This window comes from Elaeis guineensis, chromosome 4, assembly GCF_000442705.2.
Source record: "Elaeis guineensis isolate ETL-2024a chromosome 4, EG11, whole genome shotgun sequence".
Lineage (NCBI taxonomy): Eukaryota > Viridiplantae > Streptophyta > Magnoliopsida > Arecales > Arecaceae > Elaeis > Elaeis guineensis.
The window spans coordinates 117806331-117828112 of NC_025996.2; the positions used below are offsets into that span (position 1 = coordinate 117806331).

Below are 21782 nucleotides of genomic sequence, written 5' to 3' on the forward strand. Positions count from 1 at the left end.
AGGTACTCCTAATGTCGGCTTTAATTAAATCCTTTTTAATCTGACTTGGTGAAGTCAGTGGGAGGATTGAAATTGGCTGGTCAATTTCTTCTCTTCTATCCTTTAATAAAATCCTAAAAAATTATTAGGTCCCAAAAAATGATTAAGTTATAGTGATAACTAAGTCATAGCCTCCCATTAAGTGAGTGATAATGAGTCCATTAGTTTAATAATCACTGGAGGCCCAAAGGCCTGGTGCTTATTGACTAATAGAATTATCATTCATAATATGATAATTTGGTTGAGTCTTTCTGATGGTGGTCAGGTTGGCCGGCCAAAGTCGGGCCTGATCATTTATTGGTCAGATTCATCAAATCAAATCATGTTAATGGTTGGACCTAACCAGATCTTTTCAGTGGAGGCCAAAGCCTACTAATTAGGTTCTGGGGCAAAATTAATTACTAGAAGTTGTTTAAAGAAACAACTGGTTATGAACCTATCCATAGATGCACATGGGTTGACCAACCAAAGTTGGGCTCGTGTGTGGTCTGTGTGGATTCTAGTACCCACTAAGGAATTAAAGTAATTCCTCGAATTGGAGGTTGAGGCTACCAGTTTGTAAAAATACTGGGAGAAACTTTAGACTAAAGTTCAAGTCTTTAGTATTAATAATTTATATACTAATAAAGATCTGATTTTCCTTTATGCAGCTATGGCCACTACCTTGTCACTCCGGTCATTATTAGATAATGACAAGCTCATGGGACCTAATTTTGATAGCTGGTATCGAAAATTGAAAATCATCCTTGAGCATGAATGGATCCTTTATGTAGTAACAGATCCGGCACCTGAGGAGCCACTCCGAACGCTAGAGGGGTGGTCCGAGACACTTACCAGAAGTGACTCAATGATGGCACCACCATTCGGTGCATAATGCTGGCGGCAATGAATGATGAGTTTAGCCGTAGGTTCGAGAACGCCCAGCCGCAGGAGATGCTTCAAATGTTGAACGACTCCTTTGGCATGCCTGACGACGTTGAAAGGCACAAAACTAGTTGTGTCATTTTCAATGCTCGGATGAGGGATGGAGCCTCAGTCACCGATCATGTACTGTACATGATCGAAATGATTAAGCACTTAAGTAAACTGGGCTTTCCCTTGCATGAGTAGCTCGATAAGGATGCGATCCTTAATTCTTTGCCCAAGTCCTTCCTCCCCTTCCTTACTCATTTTCGGATGACAAAGCCTGCAGTGAGCTACCAAGGCTTGTTGGGGTTGCTGCAGAACTTTGAGAAGGACCACCAGCTCTATAAGGAGTCGGTGAATATTGTGGGAGGGTCTTCTTCTGGTCGTCGATCCTTTAAGAAAGAGAAGAAGAACAAGAAGAAGAAGAATAAGAAGGTGCGGCCGCATGTTGAGACGTCTGCACAGGGTCAGATGAAGAAGCGCAATCCCGACTTGAGCCAGGTGGAGTGCTTCTTTTGCAAGAAGCAGGGGCACTGGAAGAGGAACTGTCCTCTATACATTGCCTCCCTGGACCCGAACAAGCTGAATAAGAAGCAAGGTAATTATATGATAACACCTTGCAACTTTTCCATTTATGATATTACTGTCTGGGTATTGGATACCGGAAGCCCTTATCATATCTGTAATTCGATATAGGGTCTGCAGGTCGGTAGGAGATTTGATGAAGATGAGAGGTTCCTGAACGTTGGAGATGGAAGAAAGTTTCAGTTCTAGCTTTAGGAATCATGAACCTTGTAATCAACTCCCGTAATATAATTCTGGGTGATGTCACTATTGTCCAAGTTTTTTATTAAATATTATTTCTGTAGGCTTTTTGGCCATGTACAATTATGAATTTTTAATAAAAGAAAATATTTACAATATCATTTTGAATGGTGTTAAATATTTGTTGGATAACTAAATAATGAAATTTACTTACTATCACAGCCTGTTAATATGGTTCAAACCTTTGATAAATGCCCTAGAATAGACGATATGTCAGAAGTCTACCTTTGGCACTGTAGGCTAGGTCATATCAATAAGAACAGGATAAATAGGTTGGCTCAAGAAGGAATTTTTGAATTTGGTGATTGTGAATCACTTCCAATATGTGAGTCCTGTCTTCTTGGAAAGATGACCAAATCATCTTTTACTGGAAAAGGTGAGCGAGCCAGTGAACTCTTGGGTCTGATACATTCTGATGTATGTGGACCATGAGCTCAAGTGCAAGAGGTGGATATTTCTACTTCATAACCTTCATAGACGAGCTATCGAGGTATGGATATGTCTACTTAATGAAGCATAAGTCGGAGTCGTTTGAAATGTTCAAACTATTCAGAAATGAGTAGAAAAACAAACTGGAAGTGTATTAAAACTCTTCGATCTGATCAAATAGGTGAATACCTTTCCAATGAGTTTCTGACATATCTTGGAGAGAATGAAATTTTCTCTCAGTGGACACCACTTGAAACACCACAGCATAATGGTATGTCTGAAAGGAGGAATCGGACCTTGTTGGATATGGTTCGATCCATGATGGGTTTGCTGGTCTGCCGATCTTCCTCTGGGGATATGTGCTCGAATCGGCTTGTTATCTTCTAAATAGGGTTCCGAGTAAGTCTGTAACCAAAACGTCATATGAGATATGGATAGGATGTAAGCCAGTACTCTCGCACCTTAGGGTTTGGGGGTGTCTGGCTTATGTTAAACGTTTAATTACGGACAAGCTTGGACCTAGGTCTGACAAGTGTTATTTCATAGGGTACCCAAAAGAGATCAAAGGTATTATTTCTACCTAGCTGATGAGCAAAAGGTGTTTATCGGCCTTAAGGCAATCTTTTTGGAAAAGAAGTTCCTTGGTGAAGGGACTGTTGCCTCTAAGGTCGAACTTGAGGAAGTTCGACAGGTGAAAAAACTGACACAAGTTGCTGAACCTGAATCAGATTTGGTTAGATCAGATCTGGAGCCCATTGTTCCTGCACCCTTAAGGCAATCTGGTAGAGTACCATGTCAACCGGACAGATACTATGGTTTCTTGGTCTGGGACAACGATCCTGTCGAATTTGATAAAAATGATGAGGATCTGATCACCTACATGGATGCAATGCAGAGACCTGACTCTGAGAAATGACTAGAGGCCATGAAATCCGAAATGGAGTCCATGAAGGTCAACGATGTGTGGACATTGGTTGACCCACCCGAAGGAGTAAAATTCATAGGATGTAAGTGGGTCTTCAAGAGGAAGAGGGGTGCAGACGGAAAGGTGGAGGCCTATAAGGCCCTTCTGATGCCAAGGGATATCGTTAACGTTATGGTATAGACTATGACGAAATATTTTCTCCTGTGGCAATGTTCAAATCCATTCGGATTATGCTTGCGATAGCTGCCCATCTGGACTATGAAATCTGGCAGATGGATGTGAAGACAGCTTTCCTAAATGGAGAGCTGGACGAAGAGGTGTATATGATACAACCTGAAGGGTTCACATCCACAGATGAGTCTAAGGTGTGTAGGCTATAGAGGTCCATTTATGGACTTAAGCAGGCATCTCGAAATTGGAACATACGTTTTGATAGGACGATCAAGACGTATGACTTCATTAAGAATGGAGAAGAGCCCTGCATTTATAAGTGGGCTAATGATCCAGTAGTGGTATTTCTTGTATTGTATGTGGATGACATTCTCTTAATTGAGAATGTGTCCTGCATTACAGGGAATAAAGATTTGGCTATCGTTATAGTTCTCCATGAAGGATCTGGAGAAGCTTCCTACATCCTAGGAATGAGGATCTATAGGGATAGATCTAAAAGGTTGCTTGGCTTATCCCAGTCCACATACATTGATACTATGCTGAAAAGGTTCAGCATGGAGAATTCAAGAAAGGCTATCTACCGATAGGCCATAAATTTCTCTCTCGAAGAGGAATTGTCCGACAACACCTCAAGAGAGAGAGCGTATGGGTAGAATTTCATATGCTTCGATAGTGGGATCTATCATGTACGCCATGACATGTACACGACCAGATGTGGCATACTCACTAGGGGTAGTGAGTAGATACCAATCTGATCCAGGGGAGAATCATTGGAAGGTTGTTAAAATCTTCCTGAAGTATTTAAGAAATACTAAGGACCAGTGCTTGTTTATGGTGAATCAATTTGAGACTTATGGGGTTAACAGACTCTAGTTTTCAGTCTGATCACGATGACGCAAGAGTGTGTCGGGATTTATTTTTACCCTTAATGGAGGGACTGTCTGTTGGAAGAGTTTCAAGCAGCACACTGTGGCTGATTCAGTTTGCGAGGCAGAGTATGTCGCTGCATCAGATGCTGCCAAAGAAGCAGTATGGCTGAAGAAATTCTTCACCAAGCTCGGAGTAGCACCCTCCCTTGTTGGTCCAGTTCTGCTCTACTGTGACAGCTCTGGAGCTATTGCTCAGGCGAAGGAACCGAAGGCACACCAGCGGACGAAGCATATTCTGCGCCGCTACCATCTCATCTGAAAAATCATGAATAGAGGTGACATCGACCTTCAGAAGATCGACGAAAAGGAGAACCTGGCTGATCCATTCACTAAAGCCATTGCGGTGAAGGAGTTCGATGACTTCAAGTCGAAGATGGGTATTAGATACTACACCGATTGGCTTTAGGTCAAGTGGGAGATTGTTGGGAATAGTTCCCAAAGTCAATCGTCAGCCTGTTGACAGTTGTGCTCTTTCTTGTATTAGTATATGAATTATAAATAAATAAAAGTTATTTTGATATTTTTCATCATAAATTTTTCATCTTCTAATGAACTCCTGCGTTGTGGTGAAGTCCTTAGGACTATTTAGACTCGATAAAGGAGGATTTATCGTTTAGTCCTTAAACTTGTTCGTGACCAAATGATACGTTGTTACCAAGGACAACAATATTTATCAAGCATAGGTCATTGTGTGCTATATGGGTTGGTTATCCTCTTAATCAAGGAGTGTGGAGACACTGGTATGGCATACAGGTGAGATGTAAGGGTACATCTGCACTGAACGTGATCGACTCGGAGCTTTTTCTGCAGTCAAGATTTACTCCAATGGGATATGGGTATAACTGTCCCTCCGACCTGAGACTGCCATAGTGACTTGCAAGCAACTCACTGCACTTAGGCACTGGACTCCTAAATTTCTAATTCAGTGACGGAAGGCTGCTAGGGGTAGTCAAGTACTTGACTTATCGGTGCATGTGTCAAGATGGGATTGACCACTCCAGTTTAGAAGCTGTGTACAGTCGTGTTTCAATTTAGCAAAATCTTGACCAGGGTAGTCCTAGTGAGGAGTCACAGGACTGTTTGAGTTGAGCACGATTCGGATGATCTAATCAGGGTTGATAGTTTAACCCTGAGTCTCCTAAACACAGGAGTCAAAAGGGATGAATTATACAGTAACCATATTCGCGTAGGTTCTGAATGTTGCGATTGTGATTATATGATCTATCCAGACATCGGGTACCATTGCTAGATGGTCACTTCGATTAGTACAAGAATTGATTTCTGTGCTACCAATTTAGGTTCGAACCTGCGGAGTCACACACATTAGAGGTTTCTATCTGATATGATGGCTGTGAAGAGTCCCACTAGACTGGGACTCTTCGATCAAGAGTCCTAATGCTTAGGACTCTGAGTCCTATGTGTCTGGGACTCTGTGATCGAGAATCAGATTCTCTGATCATGAGTTCCACACATTTTGGGTACCGGGGTCAAGAGTCCCACTGGTTTGGGACTCTTCGATCAAGGTTTCATATAGATGGTGATGCCCGATTGCCCATCGAATTTGGACTTAGTATTTATAAGAGGTTTAATTAGTGATTTGATCGCTAATTAACTCAATTTGATTGAGTAATTATTTTTGGATCAAGTCTAATTGAATTGGATTCAGTTGGGTTTGACCCGATTAGGTTAAGAGTTTACTTAATTGCCGAGGTGGTTTGGTCCCTGATCTGATCAGGGTTGGTCTTAGTCAATTCCTGATTTGATTAGAATTTTATTGAACCTAATTAAGCCTAATTGTGTTGGGTTTAACTTAATCTAATTGTGTCTAACCTATTTTGATAAAATTGGTTCAATTAGATTGGTTTAAAAATTTGAAACCATCTTTGACTTATCTCCTGCGCCACCTCACCCACCTGCGCCTATTTGAATTCACGAGAAACAAGTTTTCATGAATTTTCTCCCACGCAAAAGCCTTCCCACGCCCCTTCTTTGTGTGCCATTTTGAATGGATAAAGATAGTTGGTTGGCCATTCAAATTCAAATGAAGTTTGAATTTGAATGGGCAACTAATCCCAAGCCCACCTCATCCCATGTGCGCCACTTGCTCTACACGAGAAAAGGTTTCTCGTGTAAACTCTCCATGCACAAAGAATCCCACACCCCTCCCTTCTCACGCCAAGAGTGGATAAAGATTAGTTGGTTGGTATTTGAATTCAAATTCGATTTGAATTCAAGTGAGCAACCACCTATCTTTATCCTCTCACGCGGTGAAAATGTTGAAAAGATGTGTCTTGCATTGTTTTAAAAAGGAAGAGAAGATGGGGCATGCGAAGATCTGATCCTAGAGAGTTAGGGTGGCATGAGAAGAGACTTCTGCATGAGAAAAGAAAAGAAAAGAAGAGAAAAGAAAAGAGAGAGTGGGCGTAAATTTTTTCTGTGAGTACCCTAGGATTTCTACCTAGGATTCGGGAAGTGAGAAGGTGAGCTATGAGTGTCGTGAGCCCATCAGATTTTAGAGAGAGCTTCATCAACCTCTCAAGTATATTTGCTGATGATCCAGAGCATCTGAGGAGTCGGCAGATCAAGATCTAAGGAGTTCGATCAGCATCAGCCGTCAAAAGGGTTCTGCAACGAACTAGCATTTGTGAGGAGCCGATCAGACCAGGAGCTTCGTGTGGATGATCCACAGAGGTCAGATATACTGTGTGGCTATATTGCGATGATCAGACCTTTCCGATGATGATCAGACTGCAGCGATCGACTACCTGCACGAAGGTAATGTGTTCTGAACACATAACAGTAAAATATTTACTGTAGAGAATTTAAATTTTAAATTTAAATGTATGCTATATATATTATATTTAGATTCTTGTGTAGGGTTAATACATGTTAATTAATTAGATTAATTAATAATTTTTACTGTAAAATTATAATTTTAAAAAAATTAAAATTACTGTTTTACCCCTGCACTCAAATTCACTTCAGTTTCTATTATCACATAAGACTACCTTGAGCAGATCTCAGATTTGATGGATCACAGCATATGATAAAAATAGGATCGAGCGACCGGTTCAACTCCTATATTTGTCCATCCATGAGCAGCCAGATGTTAGCCCCAGAGTATGGGGGTGAAGTCATACAGAAGCTCTTAGAGTTAGGTGAGACTGAATATTGAGTCGAGATAGAGATTGTTAGGATTTATCGTCTCGAATTCAATCCACAAGAAAAAAATCCAAGATAGAGGAGCCCAAAATACAGCACACGATGATGCAGAGGCCCGAAGATGCAGCAAGCCAAGCCTGCAGTAGGGTGCAGCCCGCAGGCATGTGTAGGCCCATGGGATGTGTGGCCTAGGCACATGCTAGCCCAGCATGGGAGCATGGGCAGACACAGGCCAGTGAGGATGCACGGCGGGTACGACCTAGTGCAAGTGCACGAGTGCGCATGTGTGCCCAGTTTTGAATTCTCCATGCGATCCATGGTGGACCGTCAGAACTTGGCATGGTCCACACATCCATCATGGACCGATCTGGACTATGCACAAACAATCATAGTGCATGGCTCTTCTTTGCATGATCTGATGGTCAAAAATGTGCTGATACATGATTTTGCATGATCCAAGGGCTAGGGAAGGTTGCGAAAGAGATCCAAGGATCAAAAAAATTGTTGAGAACTTTTAAAAGCAGGATTTAGATATAGACTGGGTTTTGGGTCTATTAAAGGTGCCTGATGGCCAGTAAAGCATGGTGTGGTGGCTTTGAGCAGTAGGAAGCATTCAGACACGTCAGAGGATCCTGATACAACAGTCTGAGTCTCCTTGAGATTAATTTTTTGTAAGAGCTTTTGTAAGGGATGGAAGATGAGAGCTTTTTATCGAAAGAGAGAGATTTATAAGAGTTGAGTGAGTGATTTTCTCTTGTAATTATTTTCTTTCATAGTGAAGCCTTTGCATGCCCCATGGAGATAGACCTTGATTTAATCCATATATTTGATTGTATCTTATTTTATTTTTTCTTTCTTTCTACTGCAATAAGTGGTACCAGATCTCCAACAACAAGATGGCACCATTAAAGCATTGTGGAAGATGACCAAGGCAATACTAGCCCCAGATGGCAGAACCTCCATTTATAGAGAGAGCAAGCCCAGGCAAATTCAAACACCCCACTGATCATATGACAAATGTCGTCACCCTAAAGACCTCATAAATTGCACTCCCTAGAAAACAGATACCAGCATTAAATGCAAGCCCCACCAAATCTTCAGATTGTATGGTTCTCTACTGCATAACCTCAAGATGAATCATTTTCTCTGATTTGTGGAAGATGTTACGGCACCAATCAACAACCAGTGCTTGGCCCGCACACAAGCCCATAATTTTTAAAAATTTTATTCACCACATACTGGCAAAGCAAATGCTTTGGATAAGGTCAAGGGAGATCTCGACTTGAGCTTGGAAATCGACTCTGCTGATCCATCTGAACCATTCGAGTCCTTGACCAAGGCAAAGAGCCAACCATATCAACATCACAAAGAAAAAAAAGACTTCATGTGATAGATAAACATAATGAAAATATATTTTTTATTAACTAAAAATTTATTTATAGAAGTTCGTCAAGGAGAATGCGCCAAAGACAAATACAAAAAGGATGAAGAATTAGTCTTCATCTGAAAAAATGCCCTAACCTCCTCATAATGTTTCTGGGGTAGAAGCATCTCAGGTCCATCTTTCAGACCTTCAGATGCATCTTACATCCTCGAAGTCCTGGATAAACCCAGCCAAGATGCCTCGATAAGCTCTTCTTCAAAGCTCGTCAAGGTCTTGTACTCATTGATGCATATGTACCTAACCATGATGGGAACCTTCACAGTAGCCTTAATGGACACCCCACTACCCTCGAGTAAAGGAGGGCTTCCCCGAGGCCTTGCCGACCCTCCAAAGGGAGGCGGGTCCTAGTTCGATGGAAAAGGAGCTTGAAGCGACTCCAATGCAGCAACTTGTAGCCTCTTGGCCATGGCCAACTCAATCCCTGCTAGGGACTGTAACAAGCCAGTCAAGGATGAAAAGCTCCGATTGGGTACTCCTCGCCCTCTTGGATAAGGACTTCCCACCTGAGGAGCTTATCTTGTTTTTCACTGCCGACTTGATGGATGACAATGACGGCTTTATGACTACAAGATAAAAAAAAAGAATCTATCTCTAAAGACTACTGTGATAAAAGAGCGACTGACAGTTAGATGGTAGGAAACCCCACTGGGTGGATAGTCCATTTATACTAACCATTGACAGTGTGGATTTGACCAACGAATTGTAAGATCTTGCCATTTGGCCAGCCCTAAAGTGGCAAACCATGAGCCTTTCATCGCCCCCTTGTCTGATCAAGCCGCATAAGGCAACTCATGAAGTGTGCCTCAAAACTTATCATGGCTTGCCATGTGATGGGGCCTCGATGAGTCTAGGGGCAATCTCTAGATTTCTTCCCTTAAGAGTGTCATTTTATGACTTCTCGAGCTCCTTTCCTAATAAAGATAGCATGAGTGTGAAACAATGCATCATTAATCCCCAAAAAAATTTCTCAAAAGTAATAACACAAGCATGTCCAAGAGAGAACCAGGTTAGCGATTCAACTACCAAGGTAGTTACTCCCTTTGCTCGAAGCCTAAAGGCCACTTCGAACTCAGGAGTAGGGGGGCATATGTGGCAGGATGGATTCACTGACCAGGATCAATCCTCCATTAAGGTGCACTCAAGATAATGTAGTGAGGTCGCCCCAGTTGTGGCTCCAGGACCAATTCGGCTAGCCACATGGGTGAAGCCTGCACTTGATATCCACGACTAACAATCTTGATTCAGAGAAAATGAAAGATATTCCTCTATCAATGAATGGCCAGAACATGACCTAACGATTTACAATACTAGACCTAACAAACTCACAAATTTTGGCTAGTGGCCTACGGGCTCAACCTCCATACAAAAGATGTATGAAAGGGACCCTCAAGTATGGAACAAGCAAGCAAGCAAAACTAAAACATGAGAGAGCAGGGCAAGTCCTGGTGGGAGGAGGAAGGAGAACTTCCTCCACTCTCCCAAATCTATTTATCTTCTCTCTATTGTTCCCAAAGCTCCGGTTAACATAAGCATTGGAGGATCTCCATTAGAACACCCCCAGTGAGTGTGGACTTTCTTTGCAGGTACCACCCATATCAGCACCTCCCTAGAGCTCTGCGGTAATAGGGTGGTAATTATACCATGTCAGGTCACATACCATACAGATCAAATCAAATGCATGTTTAATAAAAAATTATAATTTGAACCTGAATTATTTCATAAATAGATCAATATTTGAAACCCAAACCTGTTATTCTTAATAAGTAACCTAATCCGACTTGCTTAATTTGTTTAATAAATAGGTCTTATCATTTAGCTTATCGATAAATGTATCAAAATTTCCATCCACCATCTCAAAAAAATCCCCCAAATAAATCAAGAAACCATGCAAAGAACTAAGAAACTGATCAAGTTCTTTGATTTCAGACATTTAGGGAGAAAACATGAAGAGAATAAGCAAAAGAGGAAAAAAAGCTTACAAGGAGATACAGAATATAATCCATGATGTGCATAACATCTTCAAGAATGATCCGATTTTGCTCTCCAACCATATCTTTCTTCTAGATTGGAGCTTTAAATTGTTGTTCGAGGTTGGGATCTTGATGGAAGAAAGAGAACTCCTTAGATCAGAGAAGTGGGTCAAAATAAAAAATATTAAAAAAAGAATCTCAATGGATAAGAGTGGTGAGGGCCTGCTTGACCCACTCCCCTTCCATATCCAGACCGGCATGTTGGTCATCATCAATCATCATGCATTGAGCCAATTCAATAATGACAAGGTGGCATGGTTCTAGTGGTGGGGGTGGAGCTGGAGGCCCTTGTGGAGACTACAATATTGGAAGGAGCTGAGCTGGGTAGTGTGGTAGCACATGCACATTCCGTGTTGTGAGAGGTAGTGATTGACGATGGCAAGGGAGCAGTCAAGGAAGATAGGGTGATAGCATTGGTTGAGGGAGAAGCGAATAGAGGGGATAGGAGCGGCATCCTAGAGAAATCCAATGGAGTGGAAGCTGAGGTTGATGGGCATGGAGGTGGAGGAGAGAGATCATGCTTATGCTTATGGCCAAGTGAGTGTGGGAGCAAGAGAGTTAGAGAGGATGACATGGTGGTGCTGGAGATGCCCTAATCCTAAAAACACAAAATTGAGTGAAATGGGGAGATCTGCCAAAAGGCCAAATAAAATGGGTAGTGGGGCTTAGGCATCAGTAGATATAACAGATTCACATCCAACTCAACCTCATTAACACTTAAAAGGTTAAACAGATTATATTTATGGAACAAAAATCATATGGGGTGAGCACTATAGAATATCATATGGGACAGCTTCATAATGTGCCATGTTTATCTTAATACTAATCTTAAAGAATAAGTTTAAAAGTCAAATACTTTTTTATTGACAGAGCTATTAATTTGATGATTAAAATATTTTCTTATACAGTGATATATACTATATGACCATATAATACATACTAAATATATAACTAGGTATACATACTATAAATTTTTTTGATACATACCCAGCAACAACCTAATACACACCTATGGTTAAATTAATAGATAGTTTACCAAATTTAATATTCACCAGTACACAGTATATGACTAGTTAACACATACCTAGCAAAACATTCATCTAACATCCCAATACATACTTCTAGGTAAACGATACACAATCTTCAAAATATAGCATTCATTAATATACAGTACATGCATGAGCAAATGATGCGTACTAGATAGCTTATTGATACATACCATAAGTTTTTTTGATACATACCCAGTAACGATCTAATACACACCTCGAGCCTCTCTTTCTTCTTCCAAATTCTTTTTCTTTTTAAGATCTTTGCATATAAAAGTTCACGAAAACTATATATCAATTTATTTAGAGGTGTGTATTGAAATATTGGATGAATATTTTAGTAAATATATATTAACTGACTATATACTGTATATAAATGAATACTAAATTTGGTAAACTATGTATCAATGATCTGTAGGTATGTGTTGAATCGTTATTGGGTGTGTATCAAAAAAATTTACAATATGTATCAATAAACCATCTAATGTGTATTATTTGCTCATGTGCTATGTACTGATGAACGCTATATTTTGAAAACTATATATTACTTTATCTAGAGGTGTGTATTAGGATGTTAGATAAATATTTTGTTAGATGTACATCAACTAGTCATAGACTATGTACTGATAAAACTGAGTTTGATAAACTATTTATCAATTTAGCTGTAGCGTATTGGATCGTTCTGGATGCATATCAAAAAAGTTTATAGTATGTATCACCTAGCTCTATATTTAGTGTATTATATGGTATATAATATGTATCGCTATATACTGAAAATAAGAAAGAAAGAAAATACTTTAATCATGGACTAATAACTCCGTTAATGGCAATAGTCTTTGATTTTTAAATTTATTCTTTAAGATTGATATTAAAAAAATATGGTACACTGTGAAGGCTGCCCCATATGATGTTTTATAGTGCACGCCTCATATGATTTTTGTTCATATATATGGGTTATGTTGTTGGAACCAAAATTAAATCTATTTGATAAACAGATCAAAATGGGTCAACTCGTTTAAGATCCGAATCTTGTTAGACCAAAATAAATATGTTTATTACTAGTCAAGTATGAGTCACATAGATCGGTTTAGATCGCTTTTAGCCAGCTCTGTTTTTATCCCTTACCTTTTTAAAAAAAAAATCATTATAAAAAAGATTAATATCTTATTTGGATTGAGAGAAAAGAAAATGAGAAGAAAAATCTAATATTTTTGTTTGGTTAGAAAATAAAGAAAATGCTGGAGAGAGAAGCAGAGAATTTGAGGGAAATCACCTTTTCGTCTCCTAGAATTTTTTTTTCTTTTGATCACCTCGTAGAGAATAATGAGACATCCAAAATTGACATTCCTCCTCTGCTTCAAAACCTAACGCTCCAGAATATGGTTCTTTTCGCCTCTCTTCTCTTCGTCATCCTATCCAATAATTAGAGTTTGAGACTTCACTCGCAGCGACACGTATCCACGAGATGGTGAGCTATCATTGCAGCTGCATTGCTTTCCCACTGACTGAGTTGGACCCACCAGACGCAATTATACAACCAACTCCCATCTTTGCTTCTTACCTCTCTAAATTAAAAATACCATCGTTTTCATCCTTCTTGCGCCGTCTCTTCTTGTCTCCACTATTCTTTCCGAATTTCTCCGTTTGGAGAGCGATGGGTGTCAAGGAAGACAAGAGACGGGGTCCCAGCTGCGGCAGGAGGAATCAGCCGCGGGTCGTATTATATTTATTATTCCGTTTCTTTTCTCTCTCTAGCTTGTTGAAACGCCAGCAAAAATCTCCGCCCGTTGTCCGTTTCTCGTCTTCCTTTAAGCGGAACCTCTCAATGGCTATAACCATACAATTACGAAGCCAATAAAATGACGCCATGATTTCTCTTCCTCAGTCTTTTTCATACGTGACATCTCTCTGATCTGACAAGCTCATTTTTTGATCTCCAACTGGATTACTCTCTTGTGCAGGTAGTATTGTATTCTTTCCTTATCTCATCCCTCCTCTATATCTTTTCCAGTTACACCACCCATCTCTTCTCTGCTCTACCTCCTCTCAAGATTAACTCCCCGGTTAGCCTCCTCTCTCTCTCTCTCTCTCTCTCTTTCTGGCTCTCTCGCTCACTCTTGCAGCTGACTACTATACAATAAAGTAATACTGGATACAAAACTTTGCTTTGCAGATTCAGATTCTCTACGTCTTTCTAATTCTCTATGATAAAAGAGATCATTATCTTCTCTTTTGTAAATATTTTTTGCTTAAAGCATATCATATGCTACACATGCGTGATCGCTAACTTTGTTATATAATAGTTTTTCTTGCTTTAGTAAAAATGCAATAATATAATACAGACATGTGCTGGTTGTTGGATAATATATAACAGTATCCTAGATTGTTCCTTTTTGGGGGGGGGAATAAATGAGTCTCAGCATTGAATTTACTTATATTCTATATATATTTCTCAATAATTGCTTCTTTCATTGAAAGGGAGCTATATTTCTCAATAATTGCCTCCAGGTCTTTGCAGCAAAGACATGTTATTGTGATTAGCAAGAAAGACCACTTCTTGGAAGGCATATCGTGGAGAATATCGGTTAGTGTATCACATAATTCATGTGTTTAGCTGAAGACGAAACATTATAAAGGAGGTATCATGACTGGATCTCTGTTTCTCTATGTTAACAGTAGATTTTCTGGTGGCTTGTACCAAAAAAAAAAAAAAAACAAAGACAACTTCAAGAACTAGGGTTTTTTGCTAAAAAGTAATTAAGGTTTAAAATCTTGCACTCACTATTTTTTGTTATGATTCTCTTGTTGGTAAATAGTCCAAAACTGGATTGGCTAACGACTGTAGTTAGTCTTTTGTACTAGTTAGATACTAACATGAATGATATCATTTTTAGAAAAACTAGTTAGCATGCAATTAAGAAAAAGGAATCAAGATGTTTTTAAGTCCATCAATTGAAGCTCTACCGATATCATGGTATTAAAACCAACCAGATGCAATAATTTAGGTAAGGAACAAATGATAGACACTGGGTATCTTTGTGGCCCCAGTGCAATTATGTCCACCACTGGCCAGCATAGCGATACAGGGTTGCAGGAAATCTTTGTAAGTCGGTTGATAAAATTGCAGCAGTGTAACAGCAGATCTGCAGAAGCTAAAATGACCTCCCCCGGTTACATCTGACCAATCTTAAAGATGCCACCATTTGGAAAGTATATGAATTTATAATGAAAGAATACAAAAAGGTTCCATCAAATGAGCTCACAGGAGTGTTTCAACAGGACCTTTTTGTTCCTCTACAAGAATTTCTGAGGGTGGATCCAAGCTCAAGCATTCTGATTCTTTACTCTAAAGAAAGGTATTCAGCAGCAGAGGAGGAAGGAGAAGAAACAAAAGATGGGGTTCTGGTCCCTGTTTATTGTGGCATCCATGCCAAACTTGCAGTTCTTGCTTGTAGGCCTGCTTGGAGCCTTTCTGGCATCTGGGTATATTAATATCCTGTCTACCAATGCGCTAAGGGATATGAACAAGGTTTTCAGAGGAAATAATTTGGGTTCTTTAAAACTCTTTGACATGATTTTTTTGCTTCTTGTTGTTAATATGCATTCAATATACAGATCGTGTTTGTCGTGTTCTCACCAGCCCTCGTGTTTGCGAGCCTAGCTGAAACTGTAACTCTCCAAGATATCCTTTCTTGGTAAGTCATCTGATTCTTAATCTCCCATATAACAATTTGTTCCAAATAACTCAATTTTCTGACCTTCTAAGGTGGTTCATGCCCATTAATATTGGCCTCACATTCTTGATTGGAGGAATCCTTGGATGGATAGTGGTGAAGATCTTGAAACCTGAGCATCATCTTGAAGGCCTTGTAATTGCTAGCTGCTCAGCGGGTATATAGTTATCATTTTATGACTGAAAATTTGATGATCAAGTCTGCAGTCTTGGTCATTTGCAGATAAAATCTTAGTCCTCTAGCATCCAAATGCAGGCAACCTGGGCAATCTGCCCTTGATCATTATCCCGGCAATCTGCAATGAAGATGAAAATCCATTTGGGGAGTCCAGTGAATGCAAAACCATTGGACTCTCCTACGTGTCTTTTTCCATGGCGGTAAAGTCTTCTGCACTTTGTAGCAAATAGCCATGAAATGGTACTTAGTTCAGTGATAAGATAATAACAACAATTTCAAAAACAACCAAGATTACCCAAAGACTACTATTTCCAACAATCTTTCTCTCAAGAATTGAAGACAATTTACTCTTGTTCGTGCAGCTAGCGGCTTTCTTTATATGGTCACATACCTACAGTCTTATGCGGAAATCAAGTGCTCTTTATGAACAAATCCATGGTGAAAATGCGACAATAAAACTTCCTGAAAATGATTCAGGGAGAAGTGGGGAAGCTCAAAACCAATACAAAGAAGGCTATAGGGATCAAGAAGCTTTGCTTCTGCCATCAACAAAACCTACCGATAGAGCTGCAGAACATCAAATTGTAAGTACTATGTAATAGATCTCCGTGTCCTGGATTTCATAAGTAAGATAACAATTTTAATTCATCTCTTATTAAATTTTAATTCTCTGCATAAACATAACCAGTGACTGGGATAAAAATCTTCATAGCATAAAAAGTAAATGATGGATCTTATTATGTTCAAGAGATGGTGATGATTATGATGAACAGAAAGAAACAAGCAAATCCAATTGATTGAATTATCTTTGAGATGTTTCACCATGCAGATTGCCCCACTGTTATCCAAAGGAGAGGGTAGCAAAAATAAGCCACATTTCTGGACGAGCCCAAAAGCAACGCTTACCTGGATTGCAGAGGAATTCCTAGCACCACCAACTATTGCAGCAGTAAAATGATTACATCCACAGAAAAAAGATGAAACATTATTCATCTCTTGAGAACTTAAGTAGAGGTCATTTCATCAATGTTAGTATAAAACTCGTCTTGATTAACAATATTTTTCACAGATTTTTGGCATCGTCATTGGCATTACACCCTGGTTAAAATCACTCATCATAGGAGCCACTGCTCCACTCAGGGTGATTCAGGACTCCATCTCACTACTAGGGTAAGTGCTCCCCTGTTTCATTACTATCTAAAGAATCTCAACACTTGTTCTTGGCTTCCTCTCAACTCATGCAGGCTTTCCATGCGTTCTTATCTTATATTGTGGATACTTGGTTGCAGGGATGGTTTGATACCTTGTGTCACTCTAATTCTTGGAGGCAACCTAACCCCAGGTAAGCTTTTCTTTAGTGAAGGCTCAAGAAACTTCCATCTTGCTTTTGCTTGGAAGTTAAAGAATTCTTTAATTTGTACTCCAAACATATACCGATCTTCCTTAATAAACATAAATAGGGCTCCGTGGATCAGCAGTAAAGCCTGCGGTAATTGTAGCAATTATTGGTGTGAGGTATGTGATCCTTCCCCTCTTCGGGATTGCCGTGGTAAAAGCAGCAGGTGTACTTGGGTTCCTGCCACCATCTCCCCTCTTCGAATTCGTGTTACTGATACAATTCACTCTGCCACCTGCCATGGCTATTGGTATTTTTGTTTAAATCCGCTAGTCTTCTTGCAGTAGTAAATTTTACAGCATATAAATGTTTTGACAATCTAATCAGAAGAACAGAAATGTCACTAATTTCTGATTATGAGACTAAAGATTGGAATTGGAATGCAGGTACCATGGCTCAGTTGTTTGATGTTGGTAAGGAAGAGTGCTCTGTCATCTTCCTGTGGACCTACTTGGTTGCTGCCCTTGCACTGACAATTTGGTCGACAATCTTTATGTGGATCTTGTCTTAAAGTTGATACATTGTTAACCAATGGGAACTGATAATATTATGCCCCAGCAGCTCGTGTTCCATTGAAGAATTCTTCTCCTGAAGTAATTCAGCCCTTCCTCTTTCACTATAACAATATCCCTCTCTCTCTCTCTCTCTCTCTCTCTTCTAACACACACACACACACACAGAGGGTGAGGGTAGCTTCAATCATTGAGGCATCATAATCCAGCTCTCGCAATGTCAATAGCAGTCACATCAAGTACGGTAGAAGACAAAATGATATAGATTTCTCGAAGTGGTGACCCGAAGGGCTGTCAGGGTATGGTTGTGTAGAAATTATCTCAAGAGCACAAGATGCCCTCACAACCCTAAATATTAGTGAGAGATAAAAGTTGCCAAAGTATCTAGAGAGAAGACAGCTTGAGAGCCAACAGGTCATAAAAAATTGCTAAAAGTGGTAGGACGCAACAGAATCACACTTTGAGGTACGAAGACAAAGTCAATCTAAAACTCAATATGAAACCTATGGAAAAGACACGGAAAGAGAGGACCCTTTCTCTGTTTTTCTGCCAATTCTTCCCTTTCAAAGAAGAAATACTTATATTGAGGAAAAATGAACACCTTACATTCATTCATTTATTGGTATGAATATACGTACAAGTTACATATCTAGAAAGATTAGATTACCAAATCTTGTAAACTAACTTAGGATCTCAACAAAAATTTAAAATCTGCTAAACTAACTTAGATTACAATAAGAATTTGAAATCTCCTAAACTAAAATTGAATCATAACAAATAGTCATGCTAGTTGTGTAAGCTTTAGGAATATGTGTTATCTATTAGAAAGTGCACGTGGAAGTCAACAACTCCCTATAAGATGGTGGTTTCATCAGAAACACTGATCTTGGACTACAAAAGATGAAACCGTTGTCATAGTAGTGGCTTTACAAGAGTATCTGTCAATCGATCTATGGTGGAGACATAAGAAATCCAAAGCAAATCTTTAGAAACTTTATCCCGAACAAATTGAAAATCAAGTGCGACATGCCTCATATGGGAGTGAAAAACAGGATAAGAGCATAGATAAGTGGCCCCAACATTATCACAAAAGATTACTAGAACTTTGGATAGTGAAATGTGGAGTTCATGTAGAAGAGATTGCACCCAAGCAACTTCAGTAGTGGTAGAGGCAACAGTGCGATATTCCACCTCAGTGGAAGACCGAGCAACTGATTCTTACTTCCAAGAGGACCATGAAATTGTATTACTATAGCTGTGATATCCGGCTCCAAAATCCCCCTTGCATGAATCTTAGGACATGAAAAAAAAAAAAAGAAAGAAACAAAGAAATGGAAAAAAAAGAAAAAAGATAAAAAAGACATTGAAGGCTCCCAATAGGAGCCTTCTTCCACTCGGATTCATCGGAGAGGAAGCCGATTCTGAGGAAGATTCGGCCTCCCCTCTCCTTTATAAAACTCCCCTCCCCCTCCTAAGCAAGCCACGTCGAACACCGGTCCTCCTCCCTCTTCTTTCTCCCTGTGTTCTTCTCGTTAAAGCCGTAGATACCCTCTTCATACCCATCAAAAATCGAGGCCAGAGACGCCATCGAAGTCAAGGTAAAAGCCTCTCCCCTCTTCCTCATTTTCTTCCCCTCTTCCCTGTACCATCGCACATGGCCGTCGGCTGTTGGGTTCACCGAAAAACCAACCAAGAATGGATGCTCTATTTGGTCGGACCCTATTTCTCTTTTCGGCCATCGATGCTGTCGTTTGTAGTGCCTCAGCCATGGGTCATCACCCCCACCTCCTTAGCTTCGTTCTTTGGAGGTTTGGCCATCGATGATTGGCCGATGATTGGAAAAATCAAAGAAAAGGGGGTGGTCCTCTGTTTATCTGAGTTTTCTTATTTTCTTTTGTTGCCCGGCTACTTGCCACCAGCCATCCCTTGCTCCACCACCGTCGGCCATCTATGTCACCGTTAGACTCCCAGCCACAAGTCATCGGCCTTTGTTCTCTTGATCGGTTAAGAAAAAAAGAAAGGAAAAGAAAAGAAGAAGAAGAAAAAAAGAGAGAGAAAAAGAGAGAAAATGCTTTTTCTCTCTCTTATCTCTCTCCTCTAAGGTTTTCTCTCTCTACCCTCTCTCTTTCTCTCTCTATCTGACCCATGGACCCAACTATGAATCTGATATGATCTTTTCAGAGAAATTTGGATTCGTTTTAATATTTGTGTAATTTATCGATCCAAGTCTGACCCTTATCATATATTTATAGATCTGATCACCGTTAATCCCTATGGAGTTACCATGATATGATGCTTGATGATCTTGATCATAAATTTTTTTTTTTCAGAAATATGAAGATTCTCTCTTTATTTTCTCTCTCTTTACCCACTTTCGCTCTCTAAGAATACCTATGGACCCCTATCGAGTCATGTCTTTTTTTTCTAAAAATCTATATTGACTCTGACCAGATGACCTAAAACTGCTTTGACATTTATGCCATATGTCAAACCCATGCCGGGCCTGTCTAATATCTTTGAATCCTACTATTGATGAACTCTATTGATCAATCTTGATCTTGATACAATCCATGCTCTATGATTCTTTGATCAGAGTTGCTTAGATTGGATCCTCAGCTAGGAGGTCCTGAATTGTTCTGATGTTCGAACAGCCTATCAGATCGACCATCCAATCAACAACCATTTTTATTATTTAATTTTATTAAATTTATTAAAAAAATTAATTATGATTTAATATTTTAAATAGAATTAGCTGATTCTTCTAACGAAGTCTGAAGATTTAAGACGAACAAGGTAAGTGAATCTTACACTCCTTATATATTTTTAAATAATCATATTTTCTATGCAAAAAATTATTTTTAATAAAATTATGCTTTTCATAAAATAAGGATCAACATATGTGATATGAAAAAGTATATTTTATTATAAGCATTGATTCCATGAATATGTTTTATAAAAATAGTATGGTTATGAAATATGAATTTTATGATTTTTTCACCTATATATATGTATGTTTTAAGAAAAAGATGTAAAGATGTCAAAGGCTCTCAGATAGCTATAAACGGATCTCTTTGGAAAGGTCGACATCTGGAGCTAGCATCCTCACGAAATATGACCCCGTCAATAAGTATAAAGTTGGCATACAAAATAAGAACTCTGTCGATTAAGAAATATGATCCTATCATAGATATAATAGTAATCTTAGTATGAATGTCTGTGAGCAATATTTTTAAATATGACATGAATACATGACAAGAATTATTTATGATTCATATTTATAAAATATTTATGATTTATACAAGCATGATTTGGTTTATAACTTATTTTATTATATGCTCTATGAAATATTTATTTTTATAATATTTATTATTTTTAAATATTATATTATTATGAAAAAACTTATTCTTGATCTGATAAGAAAGCATCGAATCTACTTACTGGGCTAGTATAGCTCATATTCTTTTTCTTTTCTTTTTTTTCTTGTATAGAGGAATATGGTTGGGACCAACGAAGAGAATGCAAACTTGGAGATCTGCGAAGCAAGTTTAAAAATTTTGTAGTAAAAGTTTAGTTTATTTTATAATCATAGATTTGCAGTTATTTAATTATGAATCTTGAGACTTGGATTGATATTTACTTTTAGATTTAGATGCTCTGAACCAATTTTGGTTTAATTAAGTATTTGAATTGAACTTTATTATTACTTTTATTTATGATACATCTGTTATTATATTTAAGAAGATGAATATTGGCTTCATGTTATCATGGGCTATTTTTCTTGATAGCATGGCCGTGTTATGTCCCAGATTTGGGGCATGACAATAGTAAGAAGATACACATGGTAATGGGTTAGAAACCAGAATAGTAAAAAAAGAAGGATCAAGTGCAACACATGACAAAGCAATAAAAGACTCGGGTGTAAATTGATTGAGTGAAGAGGCATGAGTAAGTGCAATCGAAGGAAAAATAGTCTCATAAAAATTAACTGTCACGTCTCAAATTCGAGACATAATACGGCCATATTATCAAGAGGTACTACCCTCAATAATATGAAGCC

General features: G+C 39.0%; 1 protein-coding gene across 5 annotated transcripts; it reads left to right on the forward strand.

Moving 5' to 3' along the window:
- Window positions 1–13869: 13869 nt before the first annotated feature.
- LOC105042744 (protein PIN-LIKES 7) lies at window positions 13870–17838 on the forward strand. Of its 5 annotated transcripts, none has more exons than XM_010920046.4 (12): window positions 13870–13969; window positions 14415–14545; window positions 15186–15435; window positions 15522–15601; window positions 15673–15797; window positions 15896–16017; window positions 16180–16401; window positions 16647–16766; window positions 16887–16987; window positions 17107–17159; window positions 17278–17463; window positions 17600–17838. In XM_010920046.4, the coding sequence occupies exons 3-12, from the start codon at window positions 15301–15303 to the stop codon at window positions 17722–17724; spliced, it is 1269 nt and encodes a 422-aa protein (XP_010918348.1). In that variant the 5' UTR covers window positions 13870–13969; window positions 14415–14545; window positions 15186–15300; the 3' UTR covers window positions 17725–17838. The 5 variants fall into 5 exon arrangements, with proteins under 5 accessions (XP_010918348.1, XP_010918345.1, XP_073112839.1 ...); XM_073256738.1 differs by having other exon boundaries at window positions 13888–13969; window positions 14415–14490; XM_010920043.4 differs by having other exon boundaries at window positions 14415–15435.
- The last annotated feature ends 3944 nt before the right edge of the window (window positions 17839–21782 follow it).